This window comes from Danio rerio, chromosome 23 (genome assembly GCF_049306965.1).
Source record: "Danio rerio strain Tuebingen ecotype United States chromosome 23, GRCz12tu, whole genome shotgun sequence".
NCBI classification, from domain to species: Eukaryota; Metazoa; Chordata; class Actinopteri; order Cypriniformes; family Danionidae; genus Danio; species Danio rerio.
Window position 1 is genome coordinate 6,962,270 of NC_133198.1, and position 22,569 is coordinate 6,984,838.

General features: G+C 37.0%; 1 protein-coding gene across 2 annotated transcripts; it reads left to right on the plus strand.

Annotated features, from left to right (window-relative positions):
* The first annotated feature begins 211 nt into the window (after positions 1-211).
* LOC101885029 (NUAK family SNF1-like kinase 1) lies at positions 212-22,569 on the plus strand. Of its 2 annotated transcripts, XR_012398982.1 has the most exons (8): positions 212-1,219; positions 7,635-7,755; positions 7,850-8,001; positions 10,833-10,898; positions 13,261-13,380; positions 16,112-16,244; positions 18,324-19,897; positions 21,194-21,312. XR_012398982.1 is itself a non-coding variant. In XM_005174116.6 (7 exons), exons 1-7 carry the CDS (start codon positions 1,043-1,045, stop codon positions 18,911-18,913), a joined length of 1,359 nt encoding a protein of 452 aa, XP_005174173.1. In that variant the 5' UTR covers positions 212-1,042; the 3' UTR covers positions 18,914-22,569. The 2 variants fall into 2 exon arrangements, 1 of the variants encoding a protein (XP_005174173.1); XM_005174116.6 differs by having other exon boundaries at positions 18,324-22,569.

Sequence of the window (22,569 nt, forward strand, 5' to 3'; positions counted from 1 at the left end):
TTGAAATATGTTAAATTAGGATGGCATGGTGGCTCAGTGGTTAGCACTGATAGCTCACAGCAAGAAGGTTGCTGGTTCGAGTGCCGGCTGGGCCACTTGGCATTTCTGTGTGGAGTTTGCATGTTCTCCCTTATGTTCTTGGGGGTTTCTTTCAGAAGCTCCGGTTTATGTGTTATAGGTGAACTGAATAAACTAAATTGGTCATAGTGGTGCGGTGGCAGAGTGTATTGCGATGTCGCCCCACAGCAAGAAGGTCGCTGGTTCAAGCCTCAGCTGCCTCAGTTGGCATTTCTGTGTGGAGTTTTCATGTTCTCCTTGTGTTTGTGTGGGTTTCCTCCGGGTGCTTCAGTTTCCCCACAGTCCTAAGACACCCGCTTTAGGCTAATTAGCTAAAATTGTCCATAGTGTATGTGTGTGAATGGGAGTGTATGGATGTTTCCAAGAGATGGGTTGCAGCTGGAAAGGCACCTGCTGCATAAAACTGGAAAAGGTGGTGGATCATTCCGCTGTGGCAACCCCTGATTAATAAAGGGACAAAGACAAAGCTGAGAAGAATGTTATTTAATATAACCCTGACTGTGTTAAAGGATTAAATTTAAGGTGTTAAGTTCACAATAATTTACCTTTGTCTGTTTGTTCTTATTTGCTTTAAATAAAAAAAATCTAATAGTTATATTAGCTGGCTTAATTTACTTATTTTTCATGCAAAAATATATGTTCTCTCTGAATAACAAATAATGTATATTGAAGCTGCAGTTACACTGATATTGTTTTTGGGAAGGATTGAGGTCAGTAGTCTCGTTTATTACAGTCTGGCTGGCACTGATGCGTGCCACCGCTTGACAGCATGGCTCCGCCCCTTATACTCACGTCACCATGTGGTAAATCCCATCAGTGATGCCGGTCCTCAGCATAATAACCAGATGCTTGAGACATTCTTTCCCACCAGTTTGTCTAAGGAAATATAAGGAAATCTGTCTTACCCGACACAGCGATTAAAACCCGACTGTCTGCTGACAGGTGAGCTTCACCTCTCCTCTCAATGGAGCTCCAGCAGTTCAGCGCTCAAGCACACACAGCGGAGGACCAGACCTCATCACGGGTGAAGAAACATCTCCACAAACACAGCCTCAAGCGTCGGTTTGAAGTGCTGGAGACGCTGGGCAGGGGCACCTACGGAAAGGTCAAGCGCGCGGTGGAGAGACAGTATGGAAAGACGGTGAGCCAAATAGATTATATATGCTTTTCTAAAAATATATTGTTTTGTTTTTGTTTTTATGTTATGCGGTTTTTGCTGTTTACCATTATCAAACATTGATAAGAAAAATCTGTATGACTATTGTTGATATTCTAAGCAATAAACGGCGTTTTAGAAAGTAAAATTAATTATTGAAACAACGAATAATTTTATTTTAGTTAAACTAAATTATGTTATGGGTTTAACTGTAATGATAACACTAAAACAGTGTGAAATGCAGTATATTTACACTAAATCAATGTACAATATTTTACCTTAGTATGGTTTTACATAAATATATATATATATATATATATATATATATATATATATATATATATATATATATATATATATATATATATATGTGTATATATATATATATATATATATATATATATATATATATATATATATATATATATATATATAAATAAATAAATAAAGAGTTATTGGTAATTGACAAACGTGATTCCAATGTTGTAAAATAAAAACATGATTCAAATAAAAAATGTAAAAGAAATATGCAGGGATTTCCATACTGGGGACCCAGAGGGAGTAACAATATATTGATTTTGTTTCAGATTTGTTTAAACTCGAAACTACAAAAGATAGGGAAAAATGCTATAATATATGAATGACCTTAAATATCATTGCAGGAATGATTTTGCTATATGCATTGACACTTTCAGATACATATTGCATCATATTTAATGTTTCAAATCTGATTAGTTTTAAAACCACAGGATTTTGCTTTAATTAGTTCTGGTGTTCAATTCTGAATTAGATCACGATGAAATTGCACCTTATAATTTGTCTCACCGTTGAATACATAATGAAATGTCAGAAGTCATAATGAAACAAGTTCAGGTGTGTCTGAGAGATGCTGCTGATATAGGAAAACATATCCACGTTATTGTTGATACACTTTATAAATGAATATAATATGTTAATAATACAGCATCATATCATAATTCTACACTGTAAAAAATCCTGATTGCCTAAATTTTTTTGGCCGAATTAAATAAACCCTGTGAGTCAATTGAACTGATATTATGTTAAACTAATAAAACAGCTTGAGTAACTTATAAAATTAAGTTAGAACAAGGTAAACTTAGTTTAATAAGTTACAATGACCTAAACATATGCTGTCAGGACTAATTGACTATATAATGTTTAACAGTTTAATAATAGAAAATTATTATAAAATAATAGATTGAAATGATTATGCTATAACAGCAATGTGAAGTTTATTTATAAATTAATTTCGAGAGGATCACGTGCTTTATTCAATTTATGATTCACCAATCAGACAAATCCTAAGCCACTTTAAATACCCTAAGTTCCATATAGCAGCCATCTTCGTTTTAAAGAATCCCCTCTTCCACCCCCACTCCTCCTTTTTTCCTAGATGGGTGGCACAGTGGCCCAGTGGTTAGCACTATTGCCTCACAGCAAGAACGTCACTGGTTCTAGTCCTTACCAAGCCAGCCCACGTTTCTCTGCAGAGTTTCCCACGGGTTCCCCGGTTTCCTCCCACCATCCAAAAACATGCAACTTAAGTTAATTGACTAATTCAAATCAGCACCATAGACATGCTTCTAGTACGTAGTTATCTCTTAAGAACAATCACTATCTGTTCATTAGCTACTACAGCAGGGGAGTTCTCGAGATCTACCTGAGCTCAATCTCCCCTCTCGCCCTGCAAACAGGAGGGAGCCCCGGGCTCGAGGATCTTAAGAGCTCAGGGCTCTCTCCCGGGACAGCATGCCAAACAAGCTTCATAATGATTCATCAGCTAAGTGTGAACTCTTAAAACAAACGTTAGTTAGTTTGCACGATCGGTGGAGTGGGAAGAACAGACAATATTAAAATGACCTGAAGTAAGTATCACTAAATAGAGCCAATGGCTTAATTTCAGTTTTGATTACTGTAACTTAGAAATGTTTAAATGCTTAATTTCCCCATGCTGATAAGACTATCCACCATCCCTCCCTCAGGTCTGACAGTGTGTCAGTCATTCAGCACGTCTTTACCTTGCTGGTCTACTCAGTTAATAAATCTTGAGGTCCTCCAGTAGGTGCTTTGTGTTTTGTACGCACATGTCTACAGTATGTAAGCACACTTAATTAAATACTTAACCACTCATTCATCGCTCAGTCTGTCAGTTAACAAGAGATATACCCCCACAGCCTGCCGTCCGCACTCTTTCACAGCCTGAAAACATATCGGATTAATGGAAAAAATGAAGCAATCTCGCTGTCCAATCAGATTAGAGCAGCGGCTGAGCCCCTCTCTCACTCTGTCACTCATCTGGACTCAGAGGTGAAGAATTCTGGAATCCAGGAGAGCCGAAGCATTGTTGGGATTCCTGCAGACAAACACTGATGGCATTCAGCAGGAGCCAGGCGGTGTGTGCATGTGTCAGAGGAGCGAAGCGTCTCTTTATGCCTTCAGACTGGGGTCAGAGTTGCCTGGCAGCTTCCCAGATGGCATTGCCAGAGCCGCCATACAGACACAGACATGAGGTTTCAGTGACATATGTCATACATTTATACTTTACATTTATACACGCGTTTCTATATAAGCATGAGCAAATTCCATTGGAAATGACATGGTTTACCTATTTAGCTACAGCATGACTTCAGTTAATGAATTTCAAGGAATTTTGGAATTGTAAAAATGTAATGGCTTACAATGGAGCTTTGTGTTCGCTGGTCCTAAAACTCACTGCATGCTATAAAACACTTACAGACTTCAACATGTGCCAGAAACTACACAATACCTTTGTGGTGAAATTAAAAAAGAACAATTCGAGGGACTCTTTTTCTAGCTACTAATGTTGGCTTTAACATACTACTACTGATAATAATAATAATTGTTATCATAATAAAATAATAGTACAGATTTTATTTTTCATTCATTCATTCATTTTCTCTTCGGCTTAGTCCCTTAATCTGGCATCACCACGGTGGAATGAACCGCCAATTTATCTACCACATTTTTACACAGCAGATGCCCTTCCAGCCGCAACCCATCTCTGGGAAAGATTTTAGTTTTTATAATAAAAAATAAATGACCTTTACATACAATCATGAGTTTCAATGAGTTGTTTCATGTAGGATAATTTATTGTTTATAGTGACAAGGAAGTTTCCAAATGCAGGTTTGTTCAATATTGAATGCAAGCAAGAAACGGTCACACAGGGGCAAACAAATGTATTCAGGCAAATCTAGAGTCATGGTCAAGGCATGCAGCAGACAACGTACATAAACAAAACAACAAAGCAAGGGTCTAACACGGCACGGCAAAACAAGGCAAGAAAACACATCGGCATGTTTACAAACAGTTAAACAAGACTCAGAACTGATGTGTGTGTGCGTATGCGTGTCCGTGTGTATGTGTGCTGGCCAAAAGAGTGCCCTATGCAAAATTTTACTGTTACTCACTGTTACTCACTGTTACTGTTACTGTTACTTGTTACTCTGCCCCCACAGAGTAACAAGAACACACAAACATACACTGTAAAAAATGTCTGTGATTTTAACAGTAAAAGTCTGTACAATCTACAGTAAAAACCTGGGAAATGATTAACAGCTCATTTCTGTAAAAAAAAAAAAAACGGAAAATAGCTGTAACAGATCAAACCTGCGTTTTTAAAAATCTAATCAGTGTCTGAAATCTCACCACACACCCTCATTCACTAGTCCCTAAATCAATTAGTTCAATCAATTAATCAATTAGTTTAGTCCACTAGACAGAGTGAATGACCACAAATGACTGAATGATGAACACCTGCTGTTAACAAGCACAATCACTGAAGGAAAGTACAGGAAATAAAACTACAGACACAGCCACTCGCCAAACCAACTGAATTAAAACAGAGGATTAAACAACTCCATTAAATAACAGCATTGGCAGCTTCACTGATTACAGTTTGACTTCAATTCTCTCATATCTGCAAGAATATTTGATAGTTAACAGAGGTTTAAATTTTTATTGAAAATGTTTCATTTGACCTCACCATCATGGAGATCAGAGGCTGCTTTAGTTGAGCTCCTGAACCTTTACTCTTCTATCTTAATGTTTCAATGGCTGTTATAACTGTGTATCTGAAACTCATCAGTTTTAGCAAGAAAGGCAATGAGAAACTCTACAGTGTGCACTTAATCATTACAGATATAATCTCTAGTATTTTATAAATTAAGCCATTGCAAATAGTTTCATTTGATATTGTTTGGGATATGATACAGCTTCCCATGGAGGTTCAACAAACACTTATCAAGAAATTAATGATAAATCTAATTAGTTTCCACAAAACTACTATAAAGTCACACAGACATCAAGACTTAGGATATGAACTTCAACCATGGTGCTTAATTCATTCATGCTGCAATGTATGCTGGGTGCCAGTGTAACCTCACCAGTCCTACACTGCCCAACCCACTCCGAGCTGGGATCGAACCGGTGACCTTCCGCATGGGAGTCGGTTGCTCTAACAAGGAGGCTAAAGACCATGGCCTCTAGTGTCAGTCGCCAGAGCACCTTTAGAGGTCAGAGGAGTGAGGTTTACCTGCACAGCACACACTAGCTGGCCTCTGTTACACTCACCCCCTAAACCTTACTCCCATCCGGGTCACGGCACCAATGTAACCTCACCAGTCCTACACCGCCCAACCCACTCCGAGCTGGGATCGAACTGGTGACCTTCCGCATGGGAGTTGGTTGCTCTAACAAGGACCTTTAGAGGTCAGAGGAGTGAGGTTTACCTGCACAGCACACAATAGCTGGGCTCTGTTACACCAGCACAGTACAAAAATCCTAGTGGAATCGCCCAAGGGAATCCTCCAGGTGCTCGTTTATTTCCCAGAGGGAATCAGAAAGCTGTTACTTTATTTTAATGCAAGGCAAGTTTATTTATATAGCACGTTTCATACACAGTGGCAATTCAAAGTGCTTTACATAAACAAGAATAAAAAAGACAAGTATAAGAAAATAAAAACAAATAATAAAAATTATTAAAAACAGATTAAATGTGTTAAAACGTATTATAAAAGACTGAAAAAGAAAAGAAAGACACAATAGTGTGATCTAGGAGCAATTTAAGAGCATTTATAAAATAAAAAAGATGAATGCAGTGCTACTCCATAGACATGTATTGAAGAAAAACTAAAATCTACAGGAAATCCAGCTAAATATCTGAACAAATTATTTTCCAAATTTGAAGTTGATATCTCAAAAAGTTTGCTTTCAGTAAGATTTTGTTTGTTTACCAGATAACATCAAAGTTCCATTGGTGACCAATGGTGCCCCCAATGTTTTGAGGAATAGGAACTGAATTTTTTTTATACTGGAGGACACCGTGCAAAGCGTTGAGTTTAAAAAAATCCAGCAAAGCTCGCCTAACTCGTTTTGCAGCAGAAAAATAAATCAAGGCTCACACAGGTCTCATTCCACATCTTGTGCTTTATTCTTCTTTCAGCAGTTTCACGATTTATTACAGAAAATAACTTAATCCGATCATCAATGAAAAAGAAAAAGAAAGTCCCGCGCACATGCGCTTGTTACACACATCTAAAGAAAGTTCACACATTCAAACACACACATAGACACACGCAAAGATGATCTCTCTTAAAGGAGCCGCACCCCATTTTCACTCGTTACAGACACTGGTCAGATTTTATTTTAGAGAGCAGGCAGGAGGCAGGTGCTTGTACGGGCGTGGCGTGGAGCCCATCCGCGAATCGCAGCACATTATGACGATGACCAATCAGAGTCACTTTAGGCCGGGGCTTTCAGAAGAACTAGGAAATATATCAGTCGTTTTCATGTTAGCTGATTAGCTGTATATAATCAAAGTGAGATATATGAAAAAATAACGCGATTTCCTTCAAGTGAAACATGAGCACACATTGCTTTGCATCTTATAAACACAACCAAGCCTTAAAATTACATTCTGGACCACCCCTTTAAAATGTAACCATAAATAGTCCCACAGGTTGTAGGATGACAGTAAATGCATTTTATTCCTTTACTCTTCTTAATTGACAAAAAAAAGTGGTAAAATCTGTGTTCAGAAGTCTTACACAGTAAAAAATTCTGGCTTCTGCACAATCAATTTGTGTTGGGACAACATGAAGGAATTAAGTTAAGTGGATTAAACATAAAACAATTTAGTTGTCTCCAAAAAAAATTGAGAATTGTGTTTGAGCTCATTTTAAATAAGTAATTTAAACAAACAGCAAACCTCATTTTTTAAACTTTCCAACAATATTATACATTAGCTTAGGTTTTAATTTACAAAACAGATTTAATGTAGTGTTTGAATAAAGTAAAGAGCATCACATCATTGACCAGTATGATTTAATAACGTGTTTGTTTACCTTGTGTGTTTCAGGTGGCTATTAAATCCATTAGAAAAGAGAGACTGAGGAATGATCTGGACAGAGCTCACATCCAGAGAGAAATTGAAATCACCTCTTCTCTGGTGCACCCAAATATCATCCGACTGTATGAGGGTAAATCACATGAACAATCCCACTGCGTGAATGTGTAATAATGCCAATGCTGAGGTTAATAAAGCAAAATATGAATGAAGCATTGTGTGTTCAGTGTTTGAGAGCAGAGAGAGGATAGTGATGGTGATGGAGTATGCGAGTGGAGGGGAGCTGTATGAATACATTCAGGACAAACAGAGACTTTCGGAGGATGAGGCCAGACACTTCTTCAGACAGATCACCTCTGCTGTGCATTACTGCCATCAGGTAAGTGATAATTCATCTCAAAATGCTATGAAATGTATTACTAATGTTATTTAGTTTTATCAACATTTTACCAGCTGAATGTACCTAAATGCGAATATATAATTGTTTAATATGCTATATAATTTTTTTTAAATATAGATATTGTATTTTTTTATTTAGTTTGACACCTAAATGATTATCAGAATGTTTTACTTCTACATTTTTATTAAAATAAAATAGTTGCTGTTTCCAACCCGGGCTCATTGTGGAAACGTAGCCCTGCGGACATTTCTGCAGACCGCGAGTTACGTCCCTGGAGGTACGTATTCGTGCGTTTTTTGTTTTTTGTGGATCCGCGAGAGGCTGCTCAGACCCGGCCGCCCTCCTTTTCTTCCTCCTCCTCCTTCCCTAAACCCGAGCGACGGTTTGCAAAAGCCGTCCAGAAAAAAAGAAAAAAAAAGCCCTCGTCTTCGATTTCGACCACGTTTTCGGATCCCGCCGCGTTCTCGCCCTTATTTTTCGGATTCTGTTTTTCATCTTACCTGATTTCTAGAACCGCTATTCCCCAGACTCGATCCCGGTTGTCGTCCCCGCGGCCAGCTCCTCCTCCTCCTCCGGGGCCTCCGCTCCGCCGACGCAACGCTGTGAGCTAAGCGGACAAACTGGTTGCATCGGGAAAGCCCTCCACTCGGAGGCGAGCCGTCGGCCGGCGAGCGCGGAGAGGAGGAGTGGAGCGGCGCCACACCGCCCCGTAGCGTTCGCTCGAAAAAAACTAAACGCGGCCGCACGTACCTCCGGCCACGTAAATCACGCTACGTTTCCAGAATGAGCTTGGGTTGGCTGTTTCTTATTGCATGCATCACCTAGAAAGCATTATAAGAACTTTCCGTGATAAATGTTTGACAATATGAGCCATATTAAAAACAACAAAAATTAGGGCACTCCAAAAACAATAATTATAATGGTGGTTGTAAATTACAATAATTATTGGAGTAGTATTCTCATAGTGTAGTAACATCTTTTCGATGTGATCCGGATTTTGCTCTTCAAATTGGGCTGTGCGATTTAGGGAAAATATCTAATGGCGATTTTTCGGACAGACGTTGCAGTTGTGATTTAAATTTAAAGTCAAGTTTCAGCTTAATAGTCTGTATCATAGCTTCTTACTGCAGTAAGTGTAGTTAAAAAAAGTGAAAACATATTACCTTAATCCAACATTTACTAGATTGAGTATCATTGGCAAAACTTCTCATTCAGCCACCTGTGGTGCATTTCAAGAGTTCACACTTAGCTGATGATTGATTATGAAGCTTGTTTGTTATGCTGTCCTGGGAGAGAGGCGTGAGCTCATAAGATCCTTGAGCCCAGGGCTCCCTCCTGTTGCAAGGTGGGAGGGGAGTTTGAGCTCAGGATCTCGAGAACTCCCCTGCTGTAGTAACCAATGAACAGTAAGTGATCTTGGGAGACAACTACATACTAGAAGCATGTCTATGGTGCTGATTTAGATTAGTCAATTGACTTAATTTGTTTTTGTTAGTTTTGTTAGTTTTTGGACGGTGGGAGGAACCTAGGGAACCCGGGGGAAACCCATGTGAGCACAGGGATAAAGTGCAAACTCCGCACCGAAACGTCTGCTGGTTTGGTAAAGCCTGGAACCAGAAACGCTCTTGCTGTGAGGCAACAGTGCTAAGCACTGGGCCACCGTGTCACCCATAGGAAGGAGGAGGAGGAGTAGGGGTGGAAGGGGGGTTTCTTCAAAACGAAGATAGCAGTGGAATATAACCCAGGGTATTTGTAACAGTTTAGGAGTCGTCTGATTGGAGCATTGTGAATTGGATAATGCGGATCTAGCCGCTAGCAATCATAAGCACGTGATCCTTTCGGAATTAGTTTATAAATAAACTTCACTTAGGTGCTGGTTGTTGTATTTCCTTGTGATGTGGCAACAATTCTGTGACAGCTCTTACAAATAACCTGTTTTTTTTGTTTGGTGTCTGTGACTTTGAAGTCACAATATTACCATATTACCAAAGTGCTGTTTTTCACTGATATTTATTTGTCTGTTAATGCTTCTGAAGCAGCAAATTTCATCATCCCGCACTCGTTCGGACTTTCATGCTTGTTTGTTTTTTATTGTTTTCCACTTAGTCCAGTTGTACAATTCTGATTGGGCAGAACGAATGTGTCTTCAATCAGTTGGCTAGTAAGACTGTTACACACAGACGGCAGTCACGCTTTTGTTCTGAATGGGAAAAATTAAATACAAATATCTTTCATAAGCTAATCGCAACATTTCAAATCCCGATTGCAATTCGATTTTGATCAATCGCATCCAAATATAATAATTCAGCACGTATACATACATTCATTCATTCATTCATTCATTCATTCATTTTCTTGTTGGCTTTATTAATCCGGGGTCGCCACAGCGGAATAAACAGCCAACTTATCCAGCACGTTTTTACGCACGTTTTTACGCAGCAAATGCCCTTCCAGCCGCAACCCATCTCTGGGAAACATCCATCCACACACACACACACACACACACACACACTCATACACTACGGACAATTTAGACTACCCAATTCACCTGTACCGCATGTCTTTGAACTGCGGTACAGTCCAAAGGAAACACCCAGAGGAAACGCACGAGAACGCAGGGAGAACATGCAAACTCCACACAGAAACGCAGAAGCTCTAACCAGCGACCCACTGACCTTCTTGCTGTGAGGCAACAGCACTACCTACTGCGCCACTGCGTCGCCTGCATGTATACATAAATGTATTTATTATATAGTTTGGGTTTACATTTAGTTTTTTTGTATAATATAAAACCTCTTGTTGTTCTTCAGAATGGTGTGGTTCATCGAGACCTCAAACTGGAGAATATACTTCTGGACAAAGACTTAACTGTGAAGGTAAATGGTCCTAATGCAAACTGACTAAGAAATTAATTTGTTCATTAGCATAAATTTATAGAGACCAGTTGTTTTGCATTTAGGTATTAGGTGCAGGGGATCAAACTACATATATATATATATATATATATATATATATATATATACTCTAAACAGATTATTACAACAAATATTGCTGCAAGCGGCAATTAAGGGGCCAAGAAAAATAGAGATAGAATGAAATTGTAACAGCCTGATCTCATGATGAAATGCAACTATTCTGTGTATTTGCAAAGAAGTGGCTGATTTTTATGAATTTGTATGATTTCATTTTTACAAAAAGGTTTATTTTTTAAAGGAAGGTTGTTATATTTTTAAAGGTAGAATGTCCACAAACCCCACCTTTAAACTCAACCGTCATTATAGAATGAGTAAATTATATTAAAATGTAGAAATGAACACATATTAGCCACTAAATAAAAAAAGTGTTGGATGTAAGTATGACATGGAAACTCACATCTATAGCAAAAATGAACAATTAAAGATATTTTAAGAAAGTTAGTCAAAATGGTAAATAAAGCCACTAGTAATATGATTGAAACTGATCATGTAACGTTTGTATGGGTAATTTTGAGATGTTTGGCATCATGCCATCAACATATATATATATATATATATATATATATATATATATATATATATATATATATATATATATATATATATATATATATATATATATATATATATATATTGATGCAAAATCATATGTTTTGTAAAGCATGGTCTAAAGATGATGCTACCTTAAATGAAATTCTACCCAAAATGCTTGGTGGAATTAGACGGAGATTTGAATTGAAGTAGATTTTCAGAGAAAATTTTAATTCATAACAGATTTATAATGAATTGAGAATTGTGATTTTTGACCAAACGGTTCAGAAATAACATATCTAGGTGGAACTGTGCAGGATTTTTTTCCCTCTAACTATTTTGATCTGGTTTGATTCTTTTGAGAAAGATAGAAAATTTCCATGACAAAAAAAATGACATCTGGGTGAAACTAAATCTCACTCTTTTTTCCTTTGGCTTAGTCTCTGCTTTTTATTAGGGGTTGCCACAGCACATTGAACCGCAAATTAATCCATCGGGCTTGGCGATAAATGAAGTTTAAATCGATTTATTTTAAATTATTAACAATTATTTACCCAGAGAGAGGTTGCGGCTGGAAGGACATCCGCTGTGTAAAAACGTGCTGGATAAGTTGGCGGTTCATTCCACTGTGGCGTATTAATAAAGAGAATAAGCCAAAAAGAAAATTAACAAATGAATAAATGAATTAATGAATGAATTTACAAATATGATTTATTCAGTTCAAATGTTCAACTGCATTTTTGAAGTGAGTTTAAAGTAAAAATCGATTATTATATGTCGGAATTTCATGTGCAGCTTTTACTATAGATATAGTTCATCGAGAAGATGAAGCTGTTATTATCACAGAACTATTATCCTGATGTCATTTACCACTTGATTAAATTAAATTCGAATTTTGAATGATACTTTTTGCATAGCTTATACATGTAATACAACTCTGTGTAGTAAACTCTGCTCCATCTAAAAGCACGTGCTTGAGGATTACTAGAAAAGGTTTTGTGCACGAAAACCAACTGGATTGAATAACCCAGCCCTAACCCCCGCTAATGTTTTACAGTGTTTGTCATAACCCAGCATTGTGTAAAACTTTCAGTGGGAAACACCCACACAATTTTTAAAACTAAATCATCTTGAGCCAAAAAAAAAAAATATGTAGATGTATAACTTGTTAAAAGACACTATTTTAAAAGAGATACAAATAATTTAATATCTGCAATCTGAGGGATCAAAAAAAAGTTTCGATATATTTACACTAAGAAATTTACAAAATATCTTCATGGAACTTAATCTTAACTTAATAATCTAATCATTATTGCTCTAAAGGAAAATATCAACATATTATTTAGACCCACACAATGTACTTTAGGTCCATGGATTTTATTTTCTCCCACTAGATTGCCGATTCTGAATGACAGATGTGTTTTATTCATATTTGAGCACAATTTACATTATCACACATTAGTTGGAAGCAATTCAGCATAGACTTTTACATCCAAGAAGTATTTTTAAAGATCTTAAAAGAAATGATTTCACTCAAGTGTGCTGCAAATATGTTCATCTCAGCAGCTGTACTTTGTAATTGTACTTTGAAATTAACCTCCTTTTATATGAAATTCTGCTATTTTTGCACATCCTCTGTGAATCGGAAATAGATTCCATGAAATAAATAGAAGTAGGTGACCCATTTTAAAATGCAGAGCTGATTTATCTGAGCACGCTGTGTTTGTTACAGTTAGCTGATTTCGGCTTGTCCAACCGCTACATGAGAGGCCGGTGTCTGGACACTTTCTGTGGGAGTCCACTGTACGCATCACCAGAGATCATCAATGGACTGCCATACCACGGCCCTGAGGTGACAATCCACCACACCTGTTTGTCTGATTACTCTTTAGATACAAATGTGTGTTCGTTGAAATCAGAATTACTAGTCCTCCTAAATTATTCGCCCCCTGTATATTTACTCCCAATTTGTGTTTTAAGAAAAGAAGATTTTTTTTTCCAACACATTTCTAAACACAGTAGTTTAAATGACTAATTTCTAATAACTGATTTCTTTTATATTTGCCATGATGACAGAACATTATTTGACTAGATATTTTTTTAAATACTACTATTCAGCTTAATGTGCAATTTAACGGCTTAACTTGGTTAATCAGTTAAGGTAATTAGGCAAGTCATTGTATAACAGTGGTTTGTTCTGTAGACAATTAAAAAAACAATATCCCTTGAGGGGGTTAATAATATTGACCTCAAAATGGTTTAAAAAAAATTGAAATTTCATCGAAATAAAACAAAAAAAGTCTTTCATCAGAAGAAAAAATATTATTGGAAATAATAGTTCTGACTTCAACTGTACGCTGTATTGAAAGCACCCCTATACACTCTTTCTCTATCCCCTACATTAGTCTACTAGTAGTACTGTTATTTTGTTTGTAATTTTGTTTGTTTCATGTTGGTTGATAAATCCCTTAGACAAATTTAGTTCCTTAGTCATGTATTCAGATTGAACTTTTATTAAATCATTAATTTTCTTTTTTCTTTTTTAATCTACCAGCAAGCACACTTTATCAGCTATTGTTATCAGATTTTATTATTCATTTTTACTCATGTTACCCAATAATTTACCAAATAAATATTGTGCATCCTTAATGTACTCACCCTCAGTTCTTCTGTTTCTTTCCGTTTCTGTTCTGACCCTCCACATCACATTGGCCAGGTTTTCATCCTTACTGGAGGCCCATCTTTCAAAGTTTGCAAAAAAGAAAAAACGCCAAAGGCAAATTAGGTGCATTTCCATGAAGTTGATAGAGGAGCTGACTATTGTATTGGTAACCTAGCAACCAACCATAAACAAGGCAAGCATAATGGAGTCATGTTCGCTACATCAGAGTTTATTTAGCAAATGCAATTCACTCTCCCATTATTCACATTATCATTGTTGCACCAAAAACCACGTCAAGTGAGCATAAAAACTTCAATTAAGTAAAAAAATTTAACAAAAAAAGCTTAAATTAAAAATCTTAAATAAAACAAAAAGCTAATTAAGGGATTTTTTATTTGAAATGTAGCATTTCCATTACTTGTTTCTCATGTGATGCTTCAAAATTTGCTTCAAAGGTTCACAAAACCCTCGAGTACTTTTTTTGTTGTTGAGATTTTAACAGATTTGTGCGTGTTGAGCAACAGTTAAGACAATGTTAGCACCTGTTAGCTTTAATTTTGGGTAAAACTGGGTAATTTTGAGCTTTTGTCAGCTAATTTCAGCTTTCGGGTTTAAAATGATTTTAGGGGCGGGATCAAAATCGCCGACGTAGTGCAAAAACGGCAAGTGCAAAGATGACACGTTGATTTCTCATTATTATTCATAGCTGATGACTGGGTGAGATACAGCACACAGTATTTAGCTGTTCATAAAGAGTCGTATGTGTTTGTTTCCATTATTCGAGGGGTTTGTTAAATGTTTTTCCCCGCGATCCTGTCAGGGCCGATACAGCAAAGTTATGTGTGCTGCAAGCATTTATGTCGGGAGAGCAGTACGAGAATCGGAGAATGGCGGACGTTGTCTTCTATCAAGAGTTCGTTCACATTTAGACACATCGCCGTGCTGCTGTGTTTGCCTAACCCCTTCATATTACCAGCAGGGCTAATGGTTGAAATAGACAGGACAAGAGAGCTGTGCACTGAGTCTGCATTCAGACCCGGGGATTGAGGGAAAAGTCCTCATTTAGTGTTTATATGAACACGATTATCTTTATAATGATATAAATTGTTGTTATCTGTATATGAAATTATAAATGTAGCAGGGCATTAAATTACTGTTTATTTCTTTGCATATTAACTTTGTAAACTATAAAATCATGGGCCTCCTCATGGTTCGTGTCTCACTTTGTAAACTGACTGACAACACTTGTTCGCTCCCCTCCTTCTCCCCTGCTCTGCTGGCCACGCCCACTCCTGCCCTTTGCTCGCGGAGCTCCACGCCCACTCTGATGCATCTTTTGAATAAATTCTGAGGTGGACCTGAACCGAAAGTGGGGGGTGTCCTGGCCCTTTAACACAGGGTGATGGAAACCCAGCTATTGTTTTAATATGTGTGGCAGATTGTACTCAAAGTGTAATGCCCACTGCTTTGATTGGTTTACTTTTTTGCTTATTCAAAATTTGAAAAAAATGAAAAAAATTTGAAAGGACTACATTTGACAGCAACAATTAACACTGCTGTGATTTAGATTAAAAGTGCATATATTCTTAGTACATATAAAATGATAAAGTCATAACAGACAAAGGTGGAGTTCACAGATCCTTAAACCAACCATTTCAGACACTGAGAAAAAAGAGCTGATGCTGTAGTGCATACAAGAAATCACAAGCGTTTTTCTGACCTCACATGTTAATCTATTGTAGGAGACTTTCAAAACAAAACTACTAAACTTTAACAGCATTTTAGGGGGACTTTAAGAATTGAAGTTTTGAGCAAATGCAGCTTGTTGTTCACAGGGGCATTTAATACTTTAAATCCAACCATCTGAACAGTAAAAACAAAACAAATAACTCTGCATTCAAATGCTCTGTTCATGTCTCAGGTGGACTGCTGGTCTCTTGGTGTGCTGTTATATGCTCTGGTTTATGGCTCAATGCCATTTGACGGTACAAATTACAGCATCCTTAAAGAGCAGATCCGCCATGGACTATACAAGACCCCAAATATCCCATCAGGTGAGATTTATACACACTAGCACAGCTATCTTTTGGGGACTTCCCATAGATTAAATGATTGTATATTATATCCTGCCTCCTACCCTTAACCCTACCACTAATCCCAAACCTCAATGGAAATAATCTGCATTTTCAAAATGTCTTCATTCTGTGTGATTTATGTGCCATTTGAGCCAATTTCCCCCACAAAAATACTGGTATTATTATACTTGAAGGGGCATTTGATCCTTAGGGACTATATAAGTATATATATTATACTCGTTTCTTATTGATCGCGACTGTCCATGTTATTCTATAACTAATAATACAGGCTCATCCAACTACTACAAATCATCTTGACTGTTAATGACTAAAGTAACTTATCATATTTATGACTAAAGTAAGTATCATATGCTTATCTGTCACACTACTGCGGTTGACTGTTTGGCGCCATCTTGCCACTGAGTAATATGTAAGTTTTATAGTCTAGATTGTTTCTCTCAGCTTTACGATTAATTAAAGAATTAGTAAATTATTCCGCTCAAATCAATGTTTTGTGTCTAATTGTTTAGTCTTGTGACAAGTAACTAATTGGGAAAATGTACATTTAAGCGGTTGCTTATCATATGGCTGTCTGGAATACTTGATTTGGATTGGTCAGTCGCACCATTCCAAGGTATGTTATTCTGAGATAACAACTGCTCAATCTAATAATGCAACCTCATCTGAGTACTTACGTAAAACCACCTTGATCATCAATGAATATCCATATTTATATACTTGTCTGTCACAGCACTGTTTTAGACTGTTTGGCATCATCTTGTGACTGAATTAAGTGTAGGTTAGTGTATGCTCCATTCAGTCTGTTTTCCCTTTAATTAAATAATTAATAAAGTAAATGGCTCAGAACAATGTCCAAGTTTTACCTTCTGTGGCAAGTAACCATGTAAAAAGTGCAACCCAGGCTCATTCTGAAAACGTAGTCCCGTGGACGTTTCTGGAGACGGCGAAATACGTCCCGGGAGGTACGTATTTTTGCAGTTTTTGTTTTCGCGAATTTGTAAGAGGCCGCTGTGTGCGCTTTTTTGTATCTCAAATGTCTCTCGTGAGTGCCGTTCGCGCCCGCGCTGTTCTCGCATGAACCCACCAGAGGCACTGAATGATTGACTGTGCGACCGGCCAATCGGCTGACCCACCCTCCTCCTTACCTAAACCCAACCAATTTTACCGATTGACCCGCCTGTCCACTCACTTCCCTAAACCCAAGCAACAATTTAGAAAAGCCGTCTAGAAAAAGAAAAGCCCTCGTCTGATTTCACCACGTTCTCACCCTGTTATGAACTCGCTCACTTTATTTTTTGGATTCTGTTTTTGTCTTACCTGATTTCTGGAACCGCTCGTCCCCGGACTCGAACCCGGTTGCTGTGGTCAACTCCTCCTCTCTGCATCTGAAGTCTGCCGACGTACACGATGAGCTGACTGGACAAACTGGTTGCGGAGAGAAAGCCCTCCACACGGAGGTAAACGGTCAGCGCGAAAGGGAACAGCGCCATACCGCCCCGAATCGTTCACTTAAAAAAATTAAATGCAGCCATACGTACCTCCCGGAGCGTGTTTTGCGGTCTCCAGAAACGTCCACGGGACTACGTTTTCAGAATGAGCCTGGGTTGAAAAAGTGGGATAAAATACATTCAGGCGGTACTACAAATTTTTTTTTTTACAAAATACAGCCCTTCACTCTTATACAACAGCATGGTGTTATTTTGGTGGACAGATACTCAAACTGATAAATGAAATAGCACTGAAAGTGGTTAATTGGATTGTAATCATGGGGGAACTACTTTAAGTAATGGATAATGTACATCCAGGCGGTTGTTATCGCAGAATAAAGCCCTTCAGTCTTATACAACAGCTTATCTGGCTTTATTCTGCGATAACAACCACCTGGATGTACATTATCCAATACTTAAAGTGGTCTTCCCATGATTGCAATCCAATTAACCCCTTTTTAGTGCTATTTCATTCATCAAACAGTTTATTTGAGTATCTGTCCACCAAAATAACACCACGAGTGAAGATTTGCCATGATTCTTCTTACAGAGGCCTGTTCATTGATCGAATGGATGCTCACAGTGAAAGTAGAAGACCGGGCCACTGTTGAAGACATTGCCAGCCACTGGTGGCTGAACCTAAACCGTCCCAGACTCCCAGATACAGCATTCTCAAGATTCACAGAGAGTAAACCGTGTGCCTCCACATTACCCAGGAAGAAACCAAAGGAAAGGGCGTTCGCCACAAACAGCAACTCTTTTCTGCTGTCAGCCATTGAATCGTCTACCCACAACCAGCCCATGAAACATCCAAAGAAGGGCATCCTAAAGAAGCGCTACACTCAGGTTGAGTATACAGACAGGTCTGGGTTTACTGGAACCAGTGAAGACATGGACAGAATAGGCACAGATAACGGTAGGAGGAGGAAGGGTATACTTAAGTGTAACGGAAAGTTCTCCGGTGTTTCTCCAAACACATTGGCTCCTACATGGTCATATGGTTTCAGCAAACCTAGCTATGTCTGTGATGGAGGAGAACAGCAGGAGATGGAGTTTGAGATCAAGATCTCCCTGCGGAAAATACAGGAGTCTACAGGACTGGAGTTTCCCCAGAATAGATATTTTGGTAAGGGATGCTGACTATGAAGACAGTGAAATTGAATTACTAGTAAACATTCATTTTGGCATTAGATAGCATTTTCCCTAATTCACATTTTTGTAGTTAAATTGAGACAATAACAGGACAATGTATAATGTTATTTAAAGGTTTACTCACTTTTTTGGCCCACAAAACATTTATTATGTGTTACATTCCAGAATTGTGGGTACATTAAGCTTTTTCCATAATTTTTCCTTTAAAAAAATTGATAATGTACAGTAAACTTAATCCGTTATTTATACAATTTCATTCTGTTACTAATTTATGTTATTTTCATCTATAACAGTTGACAGTAACAGAGCCACCATCATTTTGTGCTTTAGCTTAAGATTCTAACCTCAAACCAGATGCATAAAGATTGTCTTAAAGCTGAATTTTCATTATATTATTGTTTTTAAAAAGTGAAATATCACAGTAACAGTTGACAAATAATTAATATATTAAATAATATGCCTCTATACCTTCCAGGATTTCATTACATGACATTATTATTTGTTTTTCTCTTATTACTCATTAAAAAAAATGTACCTGCAATTCTAGAAGTGCTTGTGTACATGAATGCAAACACTTAAGATTTCTAATTTTAGATGAAAATGATGGCATAAACAGCCCTTTATATAGCATTCATGTAGGTTAATGTTAGTTTCTAAAAATACTGTTGTTCATAGTTCTTATTTTACAAAAAGTTTTCATTTAACATAAACAATAAACTACATCTATAGCACTTAATGTTTTCCGATTAGTGTTCATTTCTGCTTGATAATACATATTTTAATTGTGAACTAACATGAATAATGATTAAGAAATTCTGTACAAATATATTCCTCATATAAATGTTAGCTAAGGGTCAGTTAAAATGAACCTTACAGCATAATGGTAATTAATTAAACATTATTGTAAAGTCTTGTCATAAACAGCTCATATATATACTGCCGTTCTTGTTTTTTGTTGTTGTTTGAAAGAATGTAAAACCTATTGAAGCCCATTCCCGCCTCTGAATAATAATAATAATTTAAAAAAAATGTATTGAAACTCGGAATTCGCAATTCTGAGTTATAAAGTCAAAATTCTAAGAAAAAATGTTGCAATTCTGAGTTAGAACTGCGACTTTATTTCTCAAAATCCTGACTTTATAACTCAGAATTGTGAGTTTGTTTCTCAGATGTTTGACTTTATAACTCAGAATTGTGAGTTTGTTTCTCAGATGTTTGACTTTATAACTCAGAATTGTGAATTCTTTGATTAAAAAAAGTCAAAATTTTGAACTTATCGCTCAGAATTGCGGCTTTATTTCTCAACATCCTGATTTTATGAGTTATAAATTACAAATTTTGACTTTTTATTCCAAGTATTCACAATTCAAACATAGAAATAAACTCACAATTCAGAGTTATTAAGTCAGGATTTTGAGAAATAAAGTTGCAATTCAGAGTTATAAAATCAAAAGTCTGAGAAATAAACTCACAATTCAGAGTTATAAAGTCAGAATTTTCAGAAATAAAGTTGCAATTCCGAGTTATAAAGTCAAACATCTGAGAAGTAAACTCACAATTCTGAGTTATAGTCATGATTTTGAGAAATAAACTCACAATTCTGAGTTATAAAGTCAGGATTTTGAGAAATAAGTTGCAATTCTGAGTTATAAATTTAGAATTTGGCGCAGTGGGTAGCGTGCTCGCCTCACTGCAAGAAGGTTGCTGATTCAAGCCTCAGCTTGGTCAGTTGGCTTTTCTGTGTGGAGTTTGCAAGTTTTCACCTTGTTTGCGTGGTTTTCCTCCGGGTGCTCTGGTTTCCCCTACAAGTCCAAAGACGTGGTGTAGGTGAATTGGGTAAGCCAAACTGTCCATAGTGTATGTGTGGGAATGGAAGTGTACGGGTGTTTCCCAGTGCTGGGTTGCAGCTGGAAGGGCATCCGCTGCGTAAAACATATGCTGGATAAGTTGGCGGTTCATTCCGCTGTGGCGACCCCAGATTAATAAAGGGACTAAGCCGAAAAGAAATTAAATGAATGAAATTCAGAATTTTGAGAAGTGAAGTCGCAATTCTGCGTAATAAATTTATAATTTTGACTTTATCCAAGAATTCAAAATTCTGAGTTAAAAAGTCAAACATCTGAGAAATAAACTTACAATTCTGAATTATAAAGTCAGAATTTTGAGAAATAAAGTAGCAAATCTGAGTTTTAAAGTCAGGATTCTGATCTCTCAATTCTGGGATAAAAAAAAAAGTCACAACACTTTTTTATTTTTTAGTCAGTGTAGGAAATGGGCTTCCATAAAAAAAAAACTATGTTTAGAAAGGGTTATGATGACCGTAAATGACAGTCATTTTATTAAAATGCCTTTTTTTCTTGTGAATTTTCTACTCAATAAATACATTTAAAAAAAAAAACCAAAAAAAAACTTGCATCTCAGCTTTCACTTTAAAAAAATATCAGCCATGATAAACGTTTTTTGTTCATTTTTTAAATGTATTTTCTTTCTGTAAATTTGTTACACAGATCTCAAAAAATGAAAAGAACTGAAAAAAAAAACACTAAATTTGAACTTTTCTATTAATGCTCTGGAAGAATTATTTTAGGGGGTTACAAAAAACTATTTTTTAGCATGAAGAATATTTTGTGGAAAGTAAAATGTTCAAATTTCTTTGTGGAAACCTTAAAGCCAATATAAAGCATTTATTTCCAAGTAGAATGTGTATGATAATGATTGGTGAAGGAACATATTCAAGCGATTATGGGAGCTATTACATTAGAAAATATTACATTAAAATTAAAACTGATATTATTTTACAATATTAAGGTTTTACTGTATTTTCGATCAATTAAATGTATCCTTAGTGAGCATAAACTACTTTTTTCCCTCAAAACCGTTACAACACCCCAAACCTCTGAACACAGATCTTGCCTTACATTTTCCACGAATCTGAATCATTTGACCTTCAGCACGAAGCAAGGAGTCAGTTAAACATGCTGCTGCAAAACTCTCAAAGCTAAAATCTGCAAATACCTGAGACATTAGAACTGCTAAGATGATCTGTGCTGTGAAATTGCTAATAACCCGCTTCAATTAGTTTATTTCCCCTCAAAGGAAGTGAAAGTAGCTATGAATATGCTAATCCTTTAGCAGAAGAATAGCGGCCTTGTGCAGAGCTACAGTCCTGCCATTCTCAGCTTATGCTGGCATATGAAATGGGCAAGAGGTTGAGGGCACACTCATTGTAAACCCTTGCTCTCTGGCTCTTGTTTTCTTCCTCACGTGAACAGAAAATACGCTTTTTAGATTTGATGCCAGACCGATTAGCATGACACAGTGGCATTAGCATTGAAATCTCAGCTAAGCAGCAGTGTTTGGTGCTGTGTGGCCTTTTAAGAGGATCGTGGTTATTCTTCTGTGTACGAGCGATTGAATGAAGGGATATGTGCAGCGTTTGTAAAACACTTAACCCTGATATACGCATGACGACAATCTCATTCTTTACTCAGGGGTAAAAGAAGTTCAGTATGCACTGCTGTGCTTTGTTGTGTCTTAAATGACATACTGTACATTAGTGATGGCTTTTGAAGCACTGCATCAGGAAACACTTACGAAACTTTTGTATGGTTTGAAGTTTTGGAAATTAAATGATTTTCTGCTGC